At 41.2% G+C, this 23,790-nt stretch overlaps 1 protein-coding gene across 3 annotated transcripts; it reads left to right on the forward strand.

The window, feature by feature from the left end:
* The first annotated feature begins 1,873 nt into the window (after positions 1 to 1,873).
* LOC133377062 (vitamin D 25-hydroxylase) lies at positions 1,874 to 23,018 on the forward strand. Of its 3 annotated transcripts, none has more exons than XM_061610299.1 (5): positions 1,874 to 2,002; positions 4,502 to 4,643; positions 15,000 to 15,632; positions 17,611 to 17,940; positions 18,838 to 23,018. In XM_061610299.1, the coding sequence occupies exons 1-5, from the start codon at positions 1,976 to 1,978 to the stop codon at positions 19,014 to 19,016; spliced, it is 1,311 nt and encodes a 436-aa protein (XP_061466283.1). In that variant the 5' UTR covers positions 1,874 to 1,975; the 3' UTR covers positions 19,017 to 23,018. The 3 variants fall into 3 exon arrangements, with proteins under 3 accessions (XP_061466283.1, XP_061466281.1, XP_061466284.1); XM_061610297.1 differs by having other exon boundaries at positions 1,903 to 2,247; XM_061610300.1 differs by lacking the exon at positions 1,874 to 2,002 and having other exon boundaries at positions 4,560 to 4,643; positions 15,419 to 15,632.
* The last annotated feature ends 772 nt before the right edge of the window (positions 23,019 to 23,790 follow it).

A 23,790-nucleotide genomic window follows, 5' to 3' on the forward strand; every position in this document is an offset into this window, starting at 1 on the left:
GCCTTTGACTATGTAGATCATGAAAAACTATGGAATGCTTTAAAAGAAATGGGGGTGCCACAGCATCTGATTGTCCTGATGCGCAACCTATACGCTGGACAAGAGGCTACTGTAAGGATAGAATATGGAGAAACCGATTGGTTCCCCATCGGAAAAGATGTGAGACAGGGGTGTATTTTATCACCTTATTTGTTTAATTTGTACGCAGAACATATCATACGGAAAGCGGGATTGGACCAAGATGAAGGAGGTGTGAAAATTGGAGGGAGAAACATCAATAATTTAAGATATGCAGACGATACCATACTCTTAGGAGAAACCAGTAATGATTTGAAACAAATGCTGATGAAAGTTAAAGAGGAAAGCACAAAAGCAGGACTACAGCTGAACGTCAAAAAGACTAAAGTAATGACAACAGAAGATTTATGTAACTTTACAGTTGACAATGAGGACATTGAACTTGTCAAGGATTATCAATACCTCGGCACAGTCGTTAACCAAAATGGAGACAATAGTCAAGAAATCAGAAGAAGGTTAGGACTGGGGAGGGCAGCTGTGAGAGAACCAGAAAAGGTCCTCAAATGCAAAGATGTGTCACTGAACACCAAAGTCAGGATCATTCAGACCATGGTATTCCCGATCTCTATGTATGGATGTGAAAGTTGGACAGTGAAAAAGGCGGATAAGAGAAAAATCAACTCATTTGAAATGTGGTGCTGGAGGAGAGCTTTGCGCATACCATGGACTGTGAAAAAGACAAATAATTGGGTGTTAGAAGAAATTAAACCAGAATTGTCACTAGAAGCTAAAATGATGAAACTGAGGTTATCATACTTTGGACACATCATGAGAAGACATGATTCACTAGAAAAGACAATAATGCTGGGAAAAACAGAAGGGAGTAGAAAAAGAGGAAGGCCAAACAAGAGATGGATTGATTCCATAAAGGAAGCCACAGACCTGAACTTACAAGATCTGAACAGGGTGGTACATGACAGATGCTCTTGGAGGTCACTGATTCATAGGGTTGCCATAAGTCGTAATCGACTTGAAGGCACATAACAACAACAACAATGCAGCACCCATATTAATGTGTACTACCAATGCTTTGGGGGAAGGAATATAGCTCAGTGGTAGAGCACCTGCTTTGCATGCAGGAGATCCCAAATTCAATCCCTGGCATCTCCAAGTAGGGTTGGAGACACTCCTGCCTGTAATCCTGGAGAGCTGTTGCCACTCAAGAGTAGAGAAAGTACTGAACTATGTGGACCAAAGATGTGACTCACTATAAGGCAGCTTCCTATGGTCCTAGGTTTTTTGTGGCATACATGCCTATGGCCTCAATGCTTTATTTGTCCACACATATAGAAAATTGCAAGAACAGGAAAATGATTCAAGTTTGACAACCAGAAACGTTATTATTATAAAAATGCAAAAATTTACTTGCATTGTATCTTACTTTGAGGATGGGGCAGCCTTGTGTTTTAAGTTTTATTTTACAATGGAAACAGCTTAGTCTTGAAATTATTGACTTTTTGATAGGAATTCTCAAGATTTCAAAAACTACGTAATCCCTTCGTGTTTCAGAATAGTATCTCTGCTGCTGACCTGAATTTGCTTTCAGGTTAGCTTTCCCCGCCCCCATTCAAATCAGTTTGCAGCAATGTCACCTGTTATGTAAGTAGATTCGCTGCTTATTAAAGCAAAGTTGTGGACAAAGAGCGTGACTATGGGGTGGAGTTGTTGGGGAAGAGATACCAGGGGAATGCAGGAGACCTTGTTTGGAACTATCCCTTGAACTCCCGGACCTCGCAACCAACTTCCGACGGCACAACTTAGAACTGTGGCGCGAGAGGAGGTGCCGGGAAAAGAGCGGGAGGCGGCGCGGAGAATGAACCAATCAAGCTCGCCTTCGCTTGATAAGCGCCCTTGGCATCCTATAAGGAGACGCCGCACGCCGTAGAGGAATGTTGTTATGAGAACGCCCTGTGACTCGCAGGAGGTGCTGAGAGTGGGTTGTGAGAAATGTGGTTCGGGGGTCAAGTAGTGGGCTCAGCCACGGCGGCAGGTGCCGCTGCTCTCCTGCTGCTGGTACTGTCGCTGGTGGTGAGGCAGCTGCTGAAGCAGAGGCGGCCGGTCGGTTTCCCGCCTGGCCCGCGGGGGCTGCCCCTCATCGGCAATATTCACTCCTTGGCCTCCGAGCAGCCTCACATCTACATGAAGAGGCAGAGTCAGCTCTACGGGCAGGTACTTAGGCAGGGCGGACGGGCCGACCGGTCGGAAAGAGCCAGCGGAGGTGGCTGTTGCAAGGGAGAAACTGCAGTCTGTGCAATGTACCAACCCGTCTCCCTGGGGAGACCAAGCGCTTCGTCGCCTTCATCCATCGGTCTACTTCTTACTGTTTCTAGGACATTAAGTTCTGAAACTTCTTTGAAACAACGAGGCTTTTCTTAATAACACGAGTAACGTAAAGCCTGAATCTTAACTTTTTGCAGACTTAGGTTTGCACTTAGTTCTTTGCGAGCCGGGGTCAACTTCTGCTATCTCTGCCCGTGCTTTTGGACATGCACTGCCTTTTTGCAGTAAAGTCCTATAAATGCCTACCCTGAAGTAAGTCCCATTGAGTTAAATGGAGTAAGCCCCGTTAAGGCTCAGATTTGTTTCTATGTATAGGATTTCACTATTAGGCTAGGGTTTAAAATGGGGAATTACAGCGACCTACCTCACAAGATTTGTTGAGAGGGCAAACCTAATGTGAATGGTAAAGCAGGAAAGCGTTATGCAAGACTTGTAAGTGGTAAGGGACATAGGAAGTTGCCTTATACTGAGTCAGACCATTGGTCCATCTCTAGCTCGTACTCTGTACACTGACTGGCACTTTTCAGAGTTTCAGGTAGGGCTCTCTCCCCAGCCCTGCCTGGAGACGGGATTGAATTTGGGATCTTCTATAGGCAAGGCAGATGCTCTACCACAGACCTCTAGTTGTTCCCCAAGCAGTACATTCTGACTATGAAGCCTTTGTTCACTTGCCAACTTTTACAATAAGCTGCCTAACTTGTCTGCCAGACATACTAGTACAGTATGGTGCTAATACTGCTAGTGAATACAGTTTACAAGTTCAACAGTTTTTTTAAAAAATAATAATTCTGTTTTACGTACACTTCATGACTGAAAGTCATGGCTGCACTCCTCAAAAGTTTCTGTCTCAACTCTTTTGAATGTTTACAGTGCCATAGGGCTTTGTTCCTGTTTTACATTCTGGGCACTGTAAGCAAAGCTAGCAACTGTAGTATTAAAGTAGCTCCACCTCAAAGCTACTCAGGTTTGAGTTGTGAGCTGGAGGGCTTTCTTTTCTACATTGCTAAGAGAACTTGGTATCTTTTTTTGAAGTATTGTACACAATAAAGGAAGGAAGACTTCAGTAAAATAAACACCTCTTTTCCTTTGTGATGTAGCACTGTATTGGCTTGCTAAACTTTAAGATTTATTAACTTTATGTTGCCTGCTGCTGCATAGTGATGGCATGCTGACCTACACTGTGCATATACAAATGTTAACAAATAACATATGACAGTCATATTTATGTCATATGTTATCTCACATCTTTTTATCTTTAAAAATTATTTCCAAGGCTGCTAGAAAATCTTGGTAAAAGCATTTACAGCAAATAAAAATACACTTAAAGTTGCTAAATGCATAAAATCAGTCATATTACTGGCAGTTCACTATCCTACAGGCCCCCTTCTGATTACTCTATAGAAAAGGCTTTTTTAAAAAAAGAAAAGTCTTAGAAATATAGGATGCTTTATATTGCAGAGAAGTCGCGGCCTTAGGAGGACAAATTGGGGTACTGTGTTTCTTCTGAGAAAAGATGACAGTTGACAAATCATAACACATGTCTCTAAAATAGCATCTGTTCACAGGGACAGGAAAAAGGATGACCTTTTTGACAGATGACAGATGTGTCTGCAGTAGACATTGCTTCCAGGACACCTGAAGCATTGTTTACTGCAGAGGTGCCTGTGCTGGTAAGGAGCGCCATTCCAGCCATGCTTGAGAGCTGCATGCAGCAGCCACAGTCCGGTAGACAAGGAGCCACATTCTGACTATGTCAGAGTGTGTGCCCCCCCCCCAACGTCCCACACACCCAAAAAAGACTTTGTTAAAAGGAGCTTCTTTCCTGGAGGCTTTGTTGACTGAGGTATTACTGTATTCTGCATCTTGTATGATAGTTCCAAAAATGTGTATTGACATATAACATGATCTATGAATGAAGGCAAGCTGTAGTATTGTTATGCAATAGTAATCTTTTTACATAATTCATGCCGCTTACCTAGCATATTTGTGAGCATTAAACTAAGTTGGGTAGCATAATAGATATGCTTATATGAACTGAACAAGAAATAACATAGTTGAAGGGGGGGGAAATAGTAGTATTTCTTCCTTCACCTTATTTTAGACATTTTCTTGAAAGTGACATGTAATTTAATTTTTTTTAAAGGTATTTAGTCTTGATCTTGGAGGAATATCAACTATTGTACTGAATGGCTATGATGCAATAAAAGAATGCCTTGTTCAGCAAAGTGAGGTTTTTGCAGACAGGCCACCTCTTCCTTTGTTCAAGAAGCTGACAAAAATGGGAGGTATGTATTATCATGGATGTTTTTTATAGAGGCTTATTAGTGCATTAGGTATCTGCTTTAAAAATGTGCTTGTAATTCTGTCTTCCAACTTACTTTTAAAGAACAATCCTGAAAAAGATTTTCATTCATGTGTGCTTTCTGACTTGGTCTGCAAAATTCTTCAAGCTCTGTTCCAAAGGGCATTAGTGGGAAATCCAGGTTGAACCTGGCTATTGATATGCACTGTTGGAAACACTGTCCTTTTATAAAGACTGTTTTAGCCAGGAACAGTAAGGACTCAATCCAGCTCACCTTTCCACTGGGCTGCGGGGAGTTGGATGCTGTGCACCCCCAGCTGCGCTGGCAGGTCCCAGCACTGCCAGCCTCTGCCAGCAGCAGCCCTCCAACACGGATGAGTGGCGGTGCCACCAGCGGTCCACTGGGGATGGCCAGCCTGGCAGACAGAGGGCCAGCAGAAACCCTGAAAATGGGGCATTCTGGGGGTGTGGCTGGGGTGGAGTCATGGGGGAGGACACTTGCTCGAGATCCTCCTCGCATTCAGAGCCCTTCCTGGGTCCTGATCTGCCCAGAAACTCTGCCAGCCAAAAGGCTTGGGCAGTAAAAACATTTCCATGGTGGCATACAGGGAGTGCTTACTCCCCAGGAGGCCTGTTCATGGGAGCCAGAGCTTCCTGGCTGGCTTGTGTGTGCGGTGCCCAATGGAGCCAGCGATCAGCCAGGCTGGTGCCTCACAAGCGGAAGGAGGATCCTGTGGGGCTTTCTGCCAGCTTCTCCTCTGCTGGACCCCCTTCCGCCTGTTCCCCATCATTTGGATTGCTCTGTAAGATAGTTTCAGGCTGAATTTGAACTTTCTCAGATGCTGCTTTAAGTTTACACATTACTAAGCTGTTCATGCTTAGGCCATATTTCTAATTAGCCTTTCCATTTCTAATCTTTAGTGGGGAATGCCATTGTTTTATGTTGCAAAAAATGGCACCACCAACACACAAGAGGGAGGTATTGCTAGACTTGGGGGAACTCTGAAGTATGTATGGGGAGTTGGGACCAATGGGACTTTAAGGAGGTGCTGACTGGTGGCAGGCAGGCAGTCTGGACAAGGGCACCCAAAATATGAATGAGGGGAGGTTCTCCCCATCCTTCCCTAGAATGAATGTCCTTCTGAAGCCCCCATCGAACTCTTCTCACTTCATAGGTTTCTGTAACAAACAGTGGAAAGGACGGCTGCAACAATAACCCTCAGGCAATTTCTTTCTCTTACACAGTAACATTGCTGCCAACCAGGTGTGGGGAGGAACAGCTAGAACACACGAGTAATATATGTTCATTTTTGTGCTAAGGTTAATATACATATAGGAAGCACTGCAACATTTTGCTTTGGTAATTGTATATCCCAAGGCAGTATGTCTTAACACACAATCTTTTTTGTTTTTTACTGAAGCACTAGCGGAGCTCTTCAGAATTGTCTGGGGGCTATTACACACTGGCTCCAAGGACATGGTAGAACCATCTGAGGCCCACTGTAATGAATTTGCTAGGCACTTCCAGGATAAAATCTCTAGCATCCGCCAGGACTTAGACTCCAGTGTTATAGCAGGTGAATCAAGCGAGGTATCCAGAGCACAGCCTTGTCCCAATTTCTTGGATGAGTTTCAGTTGGTACAGCTTGAGGACGTTGACAAGGTGCTTGGACAGGTTCATGGAACCACTTCTGTGCTGCATCCTTGCCCTTCTTGGCTAATAAAACCTAGCAGGGATGGAACAGCTGGCTGGGCCAGGGCAGTGATTAATGCCTCTCTGCGAGAGGGGGTGGTCCCTGGATGCCTGAAAGAGGCGGTAGTGAGACCACTCCTGAAGAGACCCTTCCTGCACCCAGAAAATCTTCATAACTATAGGCCGGTAGGAAATGTATCATTCCTGGGCAAGGTCCTTGAATGAGTGGTGGCAGGCCAGCTCCAGACATTCTTGGATGAGACCAATTATCTGGATCCATTTCAGTTGGGTTTCAGGCTTGGTTTTGGCATGGAAACAGCCTTGGTCTCCCTGTATGATGATGTCTGTGGAGAGAGAGACAGAGGGAGTGTGACTCTGTTGATTCTCCTTGATCTCTCAGTGGCTTTCGATACCATCAACCATGGTATCCTTCTGGGAAGACTGGCTGAGTTGGGAGTGGGAGGGACTGCGTGGGGGTGGTTCCGCTCCTACTTGGCGGGTTGGCTTCAGAATATGGTGCTTGGGGAACATTGCTTGGCCCCCTGGACTCTCCAGTATGGGGTTCTGCAGGGGTCAGTTCTGTCCCCTATGCTGTTCAACATCTACATGAAACCGTTGAATGCGGTCATCCAGAGCTTTGGAGTGCGTTGCCATCAGTATGCTGATGACACACAGTTCTGTTTCTCCTTTTCATCTTCAGGTGAGGCTGTCAATGTGCTGAACCAGTGCCTGGCTGCGACAATGAACTGGATGAGGGCTAATAAACTGAGGCTCAATCCAGACAAGACTGAGATGCTGCTAGTGGGTGGTTCTTCTGACTGGATGGTGGATGTCCAACCTGTCCTGGATGGGGTTGCACTCCCCCTGAAGGAGCAGGTTCGTAGCTTGGGGGTTCTCTTAGAACCATCTCTGTCACTTGAGGCTCAGGTAGCCTCAGTGGCACGGAGTGCCTTCTACCAACTTTGGTTGGTGGCCCAGCTACTCCCTTATCTGGACAGGGATAACCTGGCTTCAGTTGTCTGTGCTCTGGTAATCTCCAAGTAAGATTACTGCAATGCACTCTACGTGGGGCTGCCTTTGAAGACGGTTCAGAAGCTGCAGCTTGTGCATAATGCAGCGGCCAGATTGCTAACAGGGACCAGACGGTTCGAACATATAAAACCAATTCTGGTCTGCTTGCATTGGCTGCCTGTATGTTTCTGAGCTCGATTCAAGGTGCTGGTTTTAACCTATAAAGCCTTACATGGCTTAGGACCACAATAACTGATGGAATGCCTCTCCTGACATGAACCCACCCATACACTACGCTCAACATCCAAGGCCCTCCTCCGGGTGCCTACTCATAGGGAAGCTGAGAGTCTGGCAACAAGGGAGAGAGCCTTCTCAGTGGCAGCCCCCAAATTATGGAATGATCTCCCTGACGAGGTGCGCCTGTTGCCAACACTGTTATCTTTTCGGCACCAGGTCAAGACTTTCCTCTTGTCCCAAGCATTTTAGCATGTTTTTAAATTGCTTTTTTAAAAAATGTGTTTTTAAATTTGTATATTTGTTTTTAATTGTTGTAAACCGCCCAGAGAGCTTCGGCTATGAGGTAGTATACAAATGCAATAAATAAATAAACAAACATTGTAAGCACAGTATTAAGAGCTGAAAATACACCCTTTAAAGCAGTGGTTCTCAAACTTTTTTTGGTTTGCGGTGCACTGTGAAACACAAAAAGTTTCTGGCACGCTTCATGTACAAAATTAAAAATATATTAATATATTTTAAACTATGAATAAAATTAACTATACAAATGGGTTTCTTCTCATTTTTAAAATATACTTTCATAATATTCATGGCACACCTAGTCACCTCTTGCGGCGCACCGTTTGAGAATCACTGCTTTAAAGAAAAGTTGGGATTTCCTGGTTTCTGAAATGTATCTTGGTCACTAGAAATATATCTTGGTCACATCCAAAGATGTTCTGTTGTGAACATCTAGTGAAGCTGACTTTTAGAAGATTCAGGACAGACAAAAGAAAGTGCTTCTTCACACAGAACATAGTTAACCTATGGAATTGGCTTCCACAAGGGGCAGTGATGGTCACCAACTTAGATGGCTTTAAAAGAGGATTAGACAAATTCAAGGAGGATAAAGCTATCAATGGCTAATAGCCATGATGGATATGTTCTGCCTCCATAATCAGAGGCAGTATGCTTCCAAATATCAGTTGCTAAAAACTGCAGGAGGAGAGTGTGCTCTTACGCTCAGGTCCTGCTTTTGGGCTTCCCATAGGCATCTGGTTAGCCACTGTGAGAACAGATGCTGGACCAGATGGACCATTGGCCTGATCCAGCAGGCTCTTATGTTAACAAGCCCCATGTTAGTAAGTGTTCAAAATTTTTCCAACTGGTGAAAACTCCAGAGATTGGATTTCTTTTCCTTTGGGCAAGAGAGCCCTTGAGACTTAGGTGTCTTTGTAAAATCTTATTTACAAACGATAGCAGAACATATTTGGGGCAAGCAGACTCACTTATATGATAGACAGCATGGCTACTAGTTCTGCATCAGGTTCTCAAAGATAGCAATTGCACCCTGAGGGATATATCTGTTTTGGCCAGCTCTGGATAATTTTCCTATAAATAAAAACCATATATAAATAAAAAAGCATATAAACTACGCTCAAAACAATGAATAATTTAGAATTTAACAAGAGAACAACTTAATCAGCTCAAGACATCATTTTACCCTCAAATATGCAACTTCAATATATCTAACACCTGGCTCTGTATTTCTCTTCTTGACAACATAACGGCTCCTGCTGGGAGGAAGGGTGGGATATAAATAAATAAATAAAATAACCATTTGAACATCACAAAATTCTGATATGAGCTGTATCTTGCCTTAATATTTATTATTACCCTGGTTTGATTACCAACTTTCAAAATGCCTCAGCTCAGTAATAATTCTTGCAAGTTGCTGGTTACACAAAGATCTCGAAACAATTTACAGCATATCTAAAAACGTCAGTATGAATACATTATAATATTGACACATTCTTACAAAAACACATACAATTCATAAAAGCACCCCCCCAACTGCCCTTGAAAACTTTTGGCAGCACGCTAACAGCAAAAATAGCATTATAGTCCATCAAAAGCCTGGGGAAAAGATACGTTTTTACCTGGTGGTGAAAAGATGCCAGTGATGGTGCAAGGCAGACCTGACTGTGGAGAACATTCTGCAGATGGGGAGCCAAAACCGAAAAGGCCCTCTCCTTTATTGTCTTGTATTGAGAGAGGCGTTAACTGAAGATATTGAGGTACTGAACCATAAAGTTCTTAAGTCAAAACCAGTACTTGAATTGGACTTGAATGTGTACAGGCAGCCTATGTAGCTGTAACTTAACTGGTGTTTTATTATCTGTTCACCTCTAACTTGTCAACAGTTGGGCAGCTTCATTCTACACTAATTGAATCTTCCAACCCATTTTAAAAGTCAGCCGCATGTACAGTACATTGCAGTAGTCCAAGCTTGAGGACATAAACAGACTTGAGAATAAAACATAATTACTGTAGCCAAGTTATCACTGTCCTAATAGGGTTAGGCTGGTGAAAGGCGTTCCATGCCTTCGAGGTCACCTGTGCCCCAAGTGACAGTAATTGACCCCCCACACTATGAACCTGCTTCTTCAGAGGGAGTATGGCTCCATCAAGAGCAGGCTACACTCCACGCAGCCAGGCAGAGGAACCACCCACTAACAGCATCTCAGTCCATTCTCGATTAAGCTTTAGTTTATTGACTGTCATCTCGTTCATTATTGCATCCAAGCACTGATTCAGCATGTTCACTGCCTCACCAACAAAAGATGAATAGGAGTAATATGTGTGTCATCAGTGTATTGGGGACAATGCTATGGATCTAGAAAATCTGTCTCCTCAAAGAGTACCTGGGCCCTAGTTGGTAACCACCTTCCCAGGGACTTTGCTCAGAAATTGTTAGACTAGTCTGAAATGGTTAAGATCTTTATTCATTGCATATGAATAAAGTCTCTCTTGGATATGCCACAAAACCACATTCCCAAACCCATTTTATAATTTTTCTATTTTTCATATCATTTTGTTGCCACTTTAAAGCAGTGCTCGTGTGTTCAAACCCGCTGAAAATTGTGTATACATATTTTCATCAGCAATTTCACTCTGCATATCTTTATCCTACTTTGTAATATGTCCTCTGCCCCCACACTGCCTTCATCTAGCTCCAATAAAAAAAGTTGAGAATATTTTTGCCTTGCCGTTGATTTTTTGAAAAAGATTGTTGAATCCTTTAAATATTTGTCATCTGGGTATTCAGGAAGTTTTGTATTTGAGATATCAATAAAGGTAATATGTTCAGATCTCATATTTACTAATTCACAATAGATTTTTTTAAATCACATGTAAATCTGTATATCTGTCAATTCTATGTTCTTGTAGCAATTCAAAGTTCCCCAAACATTAACGTTAAAAGTGTTATATTTAATTACAGATGCCAGAGATGGTAGATCAGCTGCTATTTAAATCTGTATTTATCCCAGTCCTCCAAAATATTTATAATTGCTTTTATCATAATAAACTTGCCTTTAATTCTTTTTTTAAAAAAACCAAACTAAGGCTTAGCTGGAGTAAGTCCCATTGAACCCAGTGGAGCTTACTTCTGAGTGGATATGTATTGGATTGCAGCCTAAGACAAGCAAAGGCGCCCTACTTCTTCATTTAATGAAACAGAATACTGCCTTTTTCTAACTATATGTACAGTGGCTGAATGCTGATCTCAAACCAAACCTTGCTGGTAAAATTGTCCATTCAGGGAAGTATTTCAATTCCTTAGCTCCCAGCCATCAATAAATATTTTTTTGTTACTATTAGCAAACTATTGTCACCCAGCAGCTAAAACCTTACTTTGTTTTTTTTAAAAGTATTGTCTTTCTTACTTTGTTTCACTATTTATTTTTATGTTGCATGATCTTAATTGCTTAACTAGTTTAAGTACTGTTGTAGACTTGTGCTTTGTTGCAAAATAATTATCTTAGGTTTTTATATAGCCTGGCACTGGCTGGTACATAATAAGGTCCTGAATAATGGCTTCTGAGGCTGTTACTTTAAGCCTCTGAATTTGTTTCACATCCTGCTTCTGAGCTGGAATTGAATAAAACAGCTTTTCAGTTTGAATCCAACCCAACAAAGAGAAATAGCTTTTGGAGCAAGGTGTCACTAAGCTGACTTGTTGGGGCAACTGCAGGATTGTGCTTTTTCCCGTTGGGGACTGATGCTAGGGTGAGGGTCCAAAAAAGACGATGGTGAGGGTCCAAAAAGGTACTTTCAACATGTCTACTCACAAGAAAACCTTGGTTGTACAGAAATAGTTAATCTTTGTACACTGCCTAGCACTGCCTACCTGTGTATCTGCCTCTTCCCCCTGCTTAACTTTCCTAAATGCAATTAAACATTTTACAAAAATCACTAGTATATTCTCCTTGAAAGGAAACTTGGCAAAAAGCTGCCCTGACACTTCAGAGAAATGGGGAAGGCAAAAAAGCACTTAAAACATTATTATACAGCCACAAGAGTGACTATATACTATAGCCAGCATGGATTTTTCACATTCTGCCATGTTAAACTGAAAATATCCCCCATGCCATTCTGCTGCTTTCCATAAGTTCATCTCAAAACAAGATCTTACAAAACTTAGTCCTGAACTCAGAAACGCTTGCTTAACAACCCTCTATGTTTTCAGGGCGATACATAAAACACTCAGAGAATCTAGAGTTCAAAGTGTAAAACAAGAGGGGAAAAAATCCAGACCCCTGTTGGACTGTCAGTGATCTCATAATTTGTTGAAATTAATTAAAAATCAGCTATGTTCAGAGTCCCTGTAATCCTATTACTGACCTTGCCCCATACTCTGACCTGCAGTTTAAAAGTTAAATTAATTTAAGAAATTTAACATTGAAGTCTGTGATAGCTCAGGCATGCTCAGTAAGAACCAACTGTCAGTGTTCTAAAAGCCAGACTAACAGCTGTTTGGCTTGGCTAATCAAGAGGCCACACCCACGCCATACATGTATACCATTTTAAAGAGCCATGGCTTCCCCAAAGAATCCTGGGAAGTTTATTTTGTGAAAGGTGTTGAGAGTTATTAGGCATTTTCCTGACAGAGCTCCAGTGGCCAGAGTGGTTTAACAGCCAGCCCCTCTTCTAATGAGTGTAGTTCTGTGAGGGAGATAAGACGTCTCCTAGTAACTCTCAGCACCTTTCACAAACTACACTTCCCAGGATTCTTTGGAGGAAGTCATGACTGTTTCAAGTGGAATAAATGTTTGGTGTGGATGTGACCAGGGACAGCTTTGGTTTAAATTTGGGTGGGAGATTACATGCATCTGCTATAAAATGAAAAAGTGGGGAAAATGCTGAAAAACAATGATACTGTTCATATTTTCCTTTTGTAAAGGAAAGGGGCTTTCCCTCTGCCCAGTGCCCACCCACCCAATCTTCTCCCCTCCCTCCCTTTCTCCTCCACCAGAGCAGTTTCACCTATTTTAAGCATGATTGCACAGGAGTAAATTCCATTGAACTCAATAAGCATGTAAATGATCAAACCTCCCCCTTTTTACCGATCTTCCCTCCTCCTCCCTCCCTCCCCCTTCTCATCCCCCCTGATGGTCAGTTTCACCTTTCCTAAGCATTATTGCAGGGGAATAAATCCCACTGAACTCATAAACATGCAAATGATCAAACCTGCCCTCCTCCTCCCCTTGCCGTCCTGCCTGCTCCCCTCCCTCTCTTCCCCTCTGCCCTTCTCCTCCCTCCTCCTCCCCCCCACCCCTGCTTTTCCTCCCCTCCCCATCCCCTGTGGTCAGTTTCACCTATCCTAAGCATGATTGCAGGGGAGTAAATCCCACTGAACTCAGTAAGCATGCAAATGATCAATCCATTCTCAGCAAACTTGCACAGGATCCCATTTCTTACCTCCCGGATTAAAAAGCAGAGAAATTCACTAATAGGCAAAAAACCTTGCAGTTTAAGAACGTACCTATAGCCAACAGATATTTCTATCAAACTTTATAAAGCAGGGAAATTGGGAGCTATAGTGAATGCACCAGAGGAGCAGGAGACCTGACCTTTCTGAGATATTGTACTGCCCTACAAATGTGTAAAAATGCAAACACAATTTGGCTTGGTCTTTCACAGTCCTATCCGTTTCCTGTTGGAAGAATTTGGTAACATGTGCCTCTGAGCATATGGTCTCCTGCTCCCCTGGTGCATTCACTTTGAGCTCATCTACACAGCAGTGCTACTGACATTCCCTTTTAATTTGCATGGTTCACATGATGTTACTGGCAAACAGAAGCTATCACGCAGTTTCCCCCCTGTAAATCCGTCCTAACCCAATCTGCTGATAATATGAAAAGTTTAGAACAATATGGCTCCTCCCCAGTCCACAAGTTTTTGAAGATGGTTTGCTTCGATGGTTTTTAGTGGGCAGGTAGATTGTCGCTTTCAGCAACTTCCCTTTCTCCTCCTACTAACTCTCCCATGAATTCCATTTTGTTTTCAGTGCTTTATCTAGCAACTTCTGACTGCTCTGTCCTCCCCCCTTCACTGTTTGCTGCAGCTCTTCTTTCTTCCCGACTACCTTCACTCCTTGTAACTAGCAGTGGGAACTGCAATTGGATTTTATCATTCTGTCTCATATTCTCTATCTTTACAGAGAGAATTTTGAAGTAACTTCTCCCCTTGGTTTCTGATTTTTTTCCTAAAAATCTAAAGTGGGTTTTTTAAGAAGTTGCCTCAAAAATATCAATATTGTTATTTTCTGAAAATATCTATCAATATTGATATTTTGAGAAAATATCAATATTGATATTTATATTTTCTTTAAAATATTGATATTATATTGATTTGTTTTTCCAGTGGGGAAAAATTAACTCAGAAAAAGCAAGGGGTAGTGGAGAAAGGAGGGGCAGATGACCCCACTTCTTTTCAGCTGCCAAACTTCAGGAAGCGGAAGGGAAGGAGGGAGTGGAAATACTGCGCAGGTCAAAAACATTTGCACATGCCCAGTAACTGAGCAACTGGAGGGAGTAAAAATGTAAAATTAGAGAGTGGGGCCACAAGAAAACAGCGACACTAATCCTTCCCAGAGGAACACCTACTTGGATGAATGGAAAACAACAGATTTGAAGCTACCATTGAGCATGAAGTATGGACCTTGGAAACCTATTACGATGATAAAAGCAGCATATTTCCTATGAATAAATGCTCCCATGTGGATAAGCCCTATAGCTGCCCAATCTCCCTGCTTTTTAAAGTTTGATAGAAATGTCTGTTGGCTATAGGTACATTCTTAAACTGCATAGGGTTTTTGCCTATTAGTGAATTTATACACATGTAGTTCACAAAATGCTATGAACACACAATCAGAATTCAGTTTTAAGTGGGCGTAATGCCGTCTGCACTTAAAAACATAGGAAATAATTCTGAAGTTATTTTCTCTAGAAAAATGTCAGTACAATTAATTCTAAATAATGAATTTGTGATACGAATTTTGTCTCTACATGCATGTAAAACTGCAGTGGGAAAGTAAAATCATGGGTTAAGCATATTGATGCTTGTGTATTTCAGGTTTATTGAACTCCAGATATGGCAGATGTTGGATAGAACATCGCAAATTGGCTGTAACAAGCTTTCGGATTTTTGGATATGGTCAAAAGTCCTTTGAAAGCAAAATATCAGAAGAATCAGGAATTTTCCTTGAGGCCATTGATACTTACAAAGGAAGGCCTTTTGATATCAAATACTTGATAACAAATGCAGTTTCAAATATTACTAACTTGATTATTTTTGGAGAACGATTTACATATGAAGACACTGAATTTCAGCATATGATTGAAATATTTAGTGAAAACATTGAATTGGCGGCTAGTGCTGCTGCATTTTTGTATAATGCATTTCCATGGATTGGTGTCTTGCCTTTTGGAAAACATCAGCAACTCTTTAAAAATGCATCTGAAGTCTATACTTTTCTTCTCCACCTTATTCAGCGTTTCTCACAGAATAGGAAACCTCAGTCACCAAGACATTTCATAGATGCATATTTAGATGAGGTGGATAGAAATAAAAATGACCCAGAGTCTACGTTAACAATGGAAAACTTAATTTTCTCTGTTGGAGAACTTATAATTGCTGGAACAGAAACTACAACTAATGTTCTAAGATGGGGAGTGTTGTTCATGGCTCTTTATCCTAATATTCAAGGTAAGTGTTAGTGTCATATGCCATGATATTTTGTCTTTATGATTAAGTGTATGCTTTCCAAGTAGTGCATTGATAGCATCTGTTAATCTACCAGAGCTGAAGATACTAGGTTGGATCCAGAGTGTAGTCTCACTGGCAGTAGTCCCATCTGAACGGAGTTTCCTCAGGATGTGCCTCCTGGTAGAAAAGGGAGGTAGAGGGCGTAGCCACCAAGTTCTCCTTTCCCTGTTGCTATGTCCATGCTATTCTGGAGGGTTCCCCAAGCTTTCAGAGAAGATTTGGGGGGGCAGCAGGAAGGGGGAACTGACAAAAAGATGCTACCTCATCCTTTCAGCTAGCTAGATTCCTCTCCTGGACCAGAAATCTTCCATAGCCAGAAGGAGCACTCCATTCACAATCTGCATTCAACCCACAGGCTTCATGAACATTGCATCACTTTATGCAATTTATAACCATACTATGTCCTTTGGTGATATCCAATATTAAACTCAGAGGAGATAGATTAAAATCAGTGCATCTGTTTAGAGTATGCCTTTGTTGCTTTTGGATGCTTTCCTTCTGAAAACTGATGTGCTAGTATATTGAAGATATACTGAAAGATGAAGAATCCATATGTTTTGCAGGGTTGAGGTAGGTACATTGATGAAAAACTCGGTGCTTATATGGTTAAGAAGTCACTCTCTGCTTTGGGGGTTTGGGTGAAAATTGGAAATGAACTGCCTTCAAGTCGATCCCAACTTATGGCAACCCTATGAATAGGGTTTTCATGGTAAGCGGTATTCAGAGGGGGGTTACCATTGCCTCCCTCTGAGGCTGAGAGGCAGTGACTGGCCGAAGGTCACCCAGTGACCTTCATGGCTGTGTGGTGATTTGAACCCTGGTCTCCCAGATCGTAATCCAGCACCTTAACTGCTATCACACGGGCTTGGGTAACAAATTTTAATTCACATCTTAATGATTTGATATATTGAGTATTTTTTTCCACGTATGTGGGGCTTGACTTAACATTCATATGTTTCAAATAAATGTCCTGCTAGCTTACGTCTTGTCCTATGTGTACCTTTAGTGAAATGGGCCGGGTAAGACATGGACTGGATTTAATAAGTTATAAGATAAATGGAAAGCAATTTGTATTTGCTGCATATGAAATGAAAAACTGGCTGCAACATGCTATAAAGAGTCAGATACGATCAGAACAAATAAGACATTACATTTGTGAGAGTGTTAGGCAGTCATGGCAAGAATAAAAATATTTGAGACCGAGGTACCAGGGTGGTTTTTTGGGGGGGGTTAAGATGCCAGCTATACCCAAGATTATATATAATTTTCACATTCTTAGGTACCACCTAAACAGCCAGGTTTATACATAAGCAGGTGCCTGTGCATCCTAGCTGCCTCTGTGACTAGGCAATGATTGAAGCAGTGATAAAAGTAAAATCCAGAAGATACACAAAGATGGCCCGTGTTTGCAGGATACTAAGAAAGTACTGCGTAGTTTGCATCAAAACACCCATTGTACTGCTGTATTGATTATTATGTTAGATGATCTCATTTACATTTTTTGAGAGTAGCAGAAGGAGGACAGAAAAAAGATAAATGTGTTTTTACAGTGCAGCCACTGAGGAAGGGCTCTAGCAAAGGAAAAACGTGCTTTTCATGGAGAATATCTTGGATACAGTTCCTAGCATCACCAGCTAACATGATGAGGTAGTAGGTAATGGATAAGAAGACTCAACAGAGCTGCTTCTGGTCAGAGAAAACAGTGTGTAGGTACAGAGGGAAAAGTTTGACTAGTGCAAGAGACAGTGGTAGGTGTGGCTCAGTTGTATGCAAACTGCAAATGTTCAGATGAAATTGGGGAGGAGCCCTACAAATACATGTAAAGATCTCATACTTAAGTTGTTTAGAACTACTATATCGGCACCAATTTTTTAAACCAAACCATTACTTGATAAACTCAAAGCTCTTTCTTCAACAGGGCAAGTTCATAAAGAAATTGATTTAGTCATTGGGCCAAACAAAACACCTTGCCTAGAAGAAAAGTGTAAAATGCCATACACGGAGGCAGTACTGCATGAAATTTTAAGATTCTGTAATGTAGCTCCACTAGGTATTTTCCATGCAACTTCTAAGGATACAGTTGTACGTGGCTATTCTATACCTCAAGGCACTACAGTAATAACAAATCTCTACTCTGTACACTTTGAAGAAAAGTACTGGAATAACCCAGAAATGTTTTGTCCTGAGAGGTTTTTGGACAGCTCTGGACAGTTTATCAAGAAGGAAGCGTTTGTTCCTTTTTCACTAGGTAAGAGTACATATTTATCCAGAAAAGATAGAAGTGGCAAATTTGTGAATAGAAGCAAAATGGTTAGCATGTTATATCTAATAACCAAATATTCTAAATACTCTGACTTCATAAATTGATCCATTTTAAATTTGTGGATAACTTCAGTTGTTAAAAATAGTGGTTTTGATCATTATTTAATACTAAGGTGGTAATGAAAATGTGGTTAAACTCCAGCAAGGAATTAAGCAGTAAACATAGCCTCATACTTATCTGACTGTTATAATAGTTCTTGTTTGACCATTGTACATGAAACAACCCACCCCAGCCCTAATTTAGAAAGACAGAAAAATTGGCCTAAGCTAGTGGAATCTTGACAACTACAGCCTTCCCAGGCTCTGAAGACTTCACTGTTCTGCTTAGTTTAGGAGGGAAAGTTTTGCTCTTCTGGAATGAATTCATTTCTTTATAGAATACATCTGGATCTTGCACAACTGTTGTGTTAGCATAGCATGTTACTAACAGAAGAGAGCCCTCAGCTGGAAAATTTGGACATCAATCATTAGTTTTCTCACACTTGTTCTTATATGCTGAAAGCTTTTCCAAAAGCAGTTTAAGGTCATATGTTCAAAATGTAAGTTCTTATTTTTCACTTACAAGTTTTTAGCAAATTGGCAATAAAGTAGCTGAGAACCATGGTTTTCCAAATTGTCCCTCTTTCACTGTACTAATTTTAGAATGATGCATTAATAGAAAATTATATTGGGTGGGGCCTAAATAGGGCTTACCAAAATAGGATTTGATTTTTTAAAGGTGCAGCTATTGTACTTCTATTATAAGAATGTCACCTGTGCTTTTGATAAAAGAAAATGTTTGTTTTGTTTAAAATACTATTTTTATGTTATTTTTTCCCTTCAGGACGAAGACACTGTTTAGGAGAACAATTGGCCAGAATGGAAATGTTTTTATTTTTTACTTCATTACTTCAACAATTTCATCTGCATTTTCCCAATGCTTTGACTCCAAACCTTAAGCCAAAGTTAGGCATGACACTGCAGCCTCATCCATATCTTATCTGTGCAGAGAAACGATACTGAACCCACATATCTAGTGGCAACAGTTCAAAATATGAGGCTCTGGGGTCAGAGGCATGGGAATATGATAAGTAATGCTTCTGTTTCAAGGTTTTTTTGACCCATGACCAAATTATGCCCTGCACAAAGGAGAAATAATGCATATTATATACTGTCAGTGGATTTCCAAGATGGACAAGTACAGGGAAAGAGTTGGGCTTTGAGGGCAGGGGATAAGAGAATCATTTAGAAGATGCCCCACCGCATTTTCAAGTGTGGTGAGTGGGATCAAAGCAGCAGACGCAGCCTGGTAAAAACTTTTATGTACTTTAAGCTCACCCTACTAAAAAAAAGCTTTCAACAGTCTTCCAGCACTGCTTGACCAGGAGGCAGCAATAGCCATTATCTGTCTTAGCATTGATCAGAGTGGCTACTGCCCCCTCCCAAAGTCAATTCAAAACTATTACACCTGGATAGACTGCTCTGCCATTGGTGTAGAAGTATACATTGGAAAACATCTTACTGCTTTGAGTAAAAAAGTAAAGGTGTCCCCGCACTTGTAGTGCGAGTCGTTTCCGACTCTTAGGGTGCCGTCTTGCGACATTTACTAGGCAGACCGTATATATGGGGTGGGATTGCCAGTTCCTTCCCCAGCCTTTCTTTACCCCCCAGCGTATGCTGGGTACTCATTTTACCGACCACGGATGGATGGAAGGCTGAGTGGACCTCAACCCCTTTTACTGGAGATTCGACTTCCTCCTTTCGTTGGAATCGAACTCCGGCCATGAGCAGAGCTTCGGCTGTGTTACCGCCGCTTACCACTCTGCACCACGGAGGATCTTTGCGCCACGGAGGATCTTAATGCTTTGAGTAGGGCAGACATATTTGACAGCTGATGTACACTCCATTTGTGATATGTCTGAAACTATCTTTGGTAAACCCCTGGACTCAGTAGCGAAGATTTCTCCTGGGCCAAGCTAGTGGGTATGAGGTATTTAAGTATATAAAGATAGGCCCAAGTGGCCTGTCTTCTTTGACATTTAACACACTGCATTTTTAATAGCAAGCTGCCTTATACTGAGTCAGACCATTAATCCATCTAGTTCGGTATTGTATATACTAACTGGTAGAAGCTCTCTGGGATTTCAGTCAGGGTTCTTTTCCAGCCATACCTGGAGATGCCGAGGATGAAACCTGGGACTTTCTACATGCAAAGCAAATGGTGTACCTAGGACACTAATTTGTAGCATATTGAAAGCCTCTCTTTAGATACTAGAATCCCAAATAGCCAGGTGACCGCCTAGTCACTTTAGCATTAGGCTAGCAGTGGAAAATTGCCACATGCTCTTTCCAGTGGCATTCCAGCTTCTAATGATGTACAAGATGGGATTACAACAATGCATTGGATCTTACTGTAAGACACTTGTTCAGTAACAAAACGTTTATGGTTTTATTCTATGAGGAGAGGGTGAGTCCTGCAGTACACTGTTAAGTGCCTTGTAAAGGAGGCGCCTTTTTAATAATTAGGAAGATATCTTAGTGCACTCTAAATTGATGTTTTCTTTGCAATAAAAATCACATGGTGACTTTCCATGTAATAAAAAGGGTACCTTTATTTTATTTAAAGGAAGGGGCCACCCCTTATATGCTAAGGCATTTCACAATGAAAGGGCATCCTAAAACCTTACAGTACAGGGCAGATAAGTCCCCTAAACAGTACTATCAGCATAATGCGTTGCGATTAAATCATATCCCACCCCTTAGATTACTGCCATGGTTTCTTCATGTTTGCAATCTACCAGCTGACTAGTACTTGCCCTTCAACTTGCACATCAGGCAACACAAATATCATTCATAACAAAGATAACTCAATGAGACTGGGATTTTTGGTGGCTCAAAGGGAATTTGAGGCAGATGCATGTATACAGGGCTTTATTAAAATGCATCCTATGCAATGCACTCCATACTGATGGTCTCGTGAGACACTGGCAGAAGTCACAGGCAGCTTCTCCGAAGCCTCATGGTGGTTATAGTTCAGAACTGATGTATTGCAGAAGGTAAGCGTCTGAGCTATAAGATGGGAAGTTTCTGGTTCAAATCTCTCGACAATGATTTCCCTTGGTGTAAAAAATGTGTATTAAGCCATACACACTGGTTTGGTTATAAAGCGTGGGGGTTAATTACACTAAAATATGAAGGGCAGGGAACCAGAACCTTCCTTGCAGGCTCATTTCTGGTATCAAAGGCAGAATAGAGGAAACGACAAAGCAACAGAACTTGAGGAGATTCACAGTTTTCCACGTATGCTCATTTAAGTTAAATCCAGCTTTACAACCATACTGGTGAACATTGATTTAATAAATGTGTGTGCCTTGTTTGGCCCTAAATGATCCAACTCTCTACACACTCAACCTACGAGAATGAATATGGGAAAAGCTTGTTCTCAACCCCATCTGTAATATGGAAAAAATAATACTGATATACTTTAGTAGAGTGTTGCACAGTTTATTAAGATAATATACATTAAGTGGTTTGAACACTCTTGTGCTAAGTTGTCAATGTATTCTTAAATTTTATTTTTCATTATAATTCATAAATCTTTCACAGAATGGCTTGGGACCTATTTATTTAAGGATCACCTTTTCCTATATGCATCTTTGTCCACTTTGATCTGCAGACCTTGCATTTTTACAAATGCCACATAATGCCCATTGTGCTTTAGAACACCCTGCCTGTTGACATTTGGTAGGTGTATTGCTTTAGACATCTACTGAAAACTTGTTAGTTTCTGCAAGCCAAACCAGCCATATAATATAGTTGCCTTTATTTTAAAAACTTTAATGATTTTTAGCTGTGTTTTAATTATGGTTTTATGAATTTTTACTTTTTGGTATGGATTTTAGCTGTGTCTATAATTTTATTTGTACATTGCTTAGAAAGCTCTTCGATGAAGTAGCTTATCAATCTTCTAAATAAATATTTATTTGTAGTCATTAGTTAGGGACCTCAGAAGCTGCAGTTTACCAAGGCCATCTAAGTTTAGTCTTGCCCACATGAGGGGTAGCCAGCCTCCTTGGGTCCATGGCAGATTTGCAAACTCGAGAACTGTTGTAGGTGCCACACCCCACAACCAAGCACACACTGCAACCTGTTTGCTACAATGGAATGCTTCTTTCAAACCTAATTTCAGGGGGACCATTGCAGGTTCATATGTGCTCTGAGGCACCACATTGGTGACAACTAGTCTACACCAGGCTTCACCAGTCTGGTTCCCTCCCAACTGTGTTGAACTCCCATCAGTCTTAGCCAGCACAATTGTGCTGGTGGAGCTGGAGGCCATCAAGTTAGAGTAGTCTGTTCTACATTGACTTTGAAACCCTTTCCCACCCACACTTGGAGAGGCCAGGGAGTGAAGCAGAGAATATTTGTATACAAAGCATCTCCTCTGCCCCTCAGGTATAGATCCTCCTCAACCAAGTTGCTGTGCTGTTTCTGTGGGTTTCATTTAATTGTACTTCTCTTGTGAAGAGCTTTCAGCCAGAAAGCCAGCTAATATAAGTAAATGCTAGTGGTAAATCTGTGATAGGTGGATATGATATGTGATATGCAGAACATGATACACTTGACAAAAGTTTCCCTTCTAACAACTGGATTAAGCAATGAAGCTTTAGTTGAATAGTTGGTATGGTTAATTGCTTAATGAGGAGTAATTGTAGTTTAGGGGGTAAGAGTGAACAGTACAATTAATTTTTGCTCCTTTTTATGCCCCAAAGAGTTATTGTAATAAGCAATGAAAAAGAAAATACTAAAGATAGCCTTGCTTTCTGTTGTGGGTCATGGTAACGTTTTGCTTTGTCTGTTAAATTTCATTTATTTCAAGCAGCTGGCTTGCACAGATGCAGTTTCTAAAGAATATCACTTGCAATCTGCACAGCAGGGATCCAAGGAGAAGGAAATAGAACAAGCTTTCACTGTTGAACAGAGAGCATGCTCATACTATTTCATTCTCTCAAACTGAGAAAGAACAGAAGCAATAGACATGTTTATGTGTATGCCTGTATTGATCAGTAAAATATCCTTGCTTCCGAGAAAGCCTCTGGGTTAAGTTCATTCAGAACAATAACTATTATATATGTCTGAAGGATGCAATATGTCCAACTTAACAGCTTCTTGGAATGTAGCCATATTGAAGAGAGGGCACACTACCATGAGTATTTGTTACTATACTGTTTCCTTCCAAACACAAAATGAGAGCATTTTATTATGTTCATTGTGACAGTAGGGATGTGAAACAGACTAGCACTCTCTCCTGGATAAAACAACTTTTACAAAAAGGTAAAATAGAATGGGGACTAGAATTGATTGACATGAAAGAGGTCAACAGCTCAGCTACCTAGGCATTAAGGGAGGAAGCAATATAGCTGATTCAATGAATTTTTGCCCAAAAAATCTGATGGAAATTTTAAGAACTGGGCAGTGTAGATTAAAGGGTGCTTTGCTTGTTATAATATACTTGGTGTTATCCTTCTCATTTTGCAAGCAGAATTTCAGAAGCAGTGGCTTCCTGGATTTCTGTAGTACAGCTTCAGCTTTTAAAAGGCTCACCCTCTTTCATGATGGCATTAAATATGGCAGGCCATGTGAAACATTTTGGCTAGTATCCAGACAATATCCTTACTGTGCCAGCAGTTTTCTCTGAGCAAGTTGGACCCATTAAAATAATGAATCACATTAATAAAATGAACATTAATGCTCAGATGACTATTCCCATGACCAATGCAAAGAATCTAGATATAAA

The sequence above is a fragment of the Rhineura floridana genome, chromosome 2 (assembly GCF_030035675.1).
Source record: "Rhineura floridana isolate rRhiFlo1 chromosome 2, rRhiFlo1.hap2, whole genome shotgun sequence".
Taxonomy (NCBI): Eukaryota; Metazoa; Chordata; class Lepidosauria; order Squamata; family Rhineuridae; genus Rhineura; species Rhineura floridana.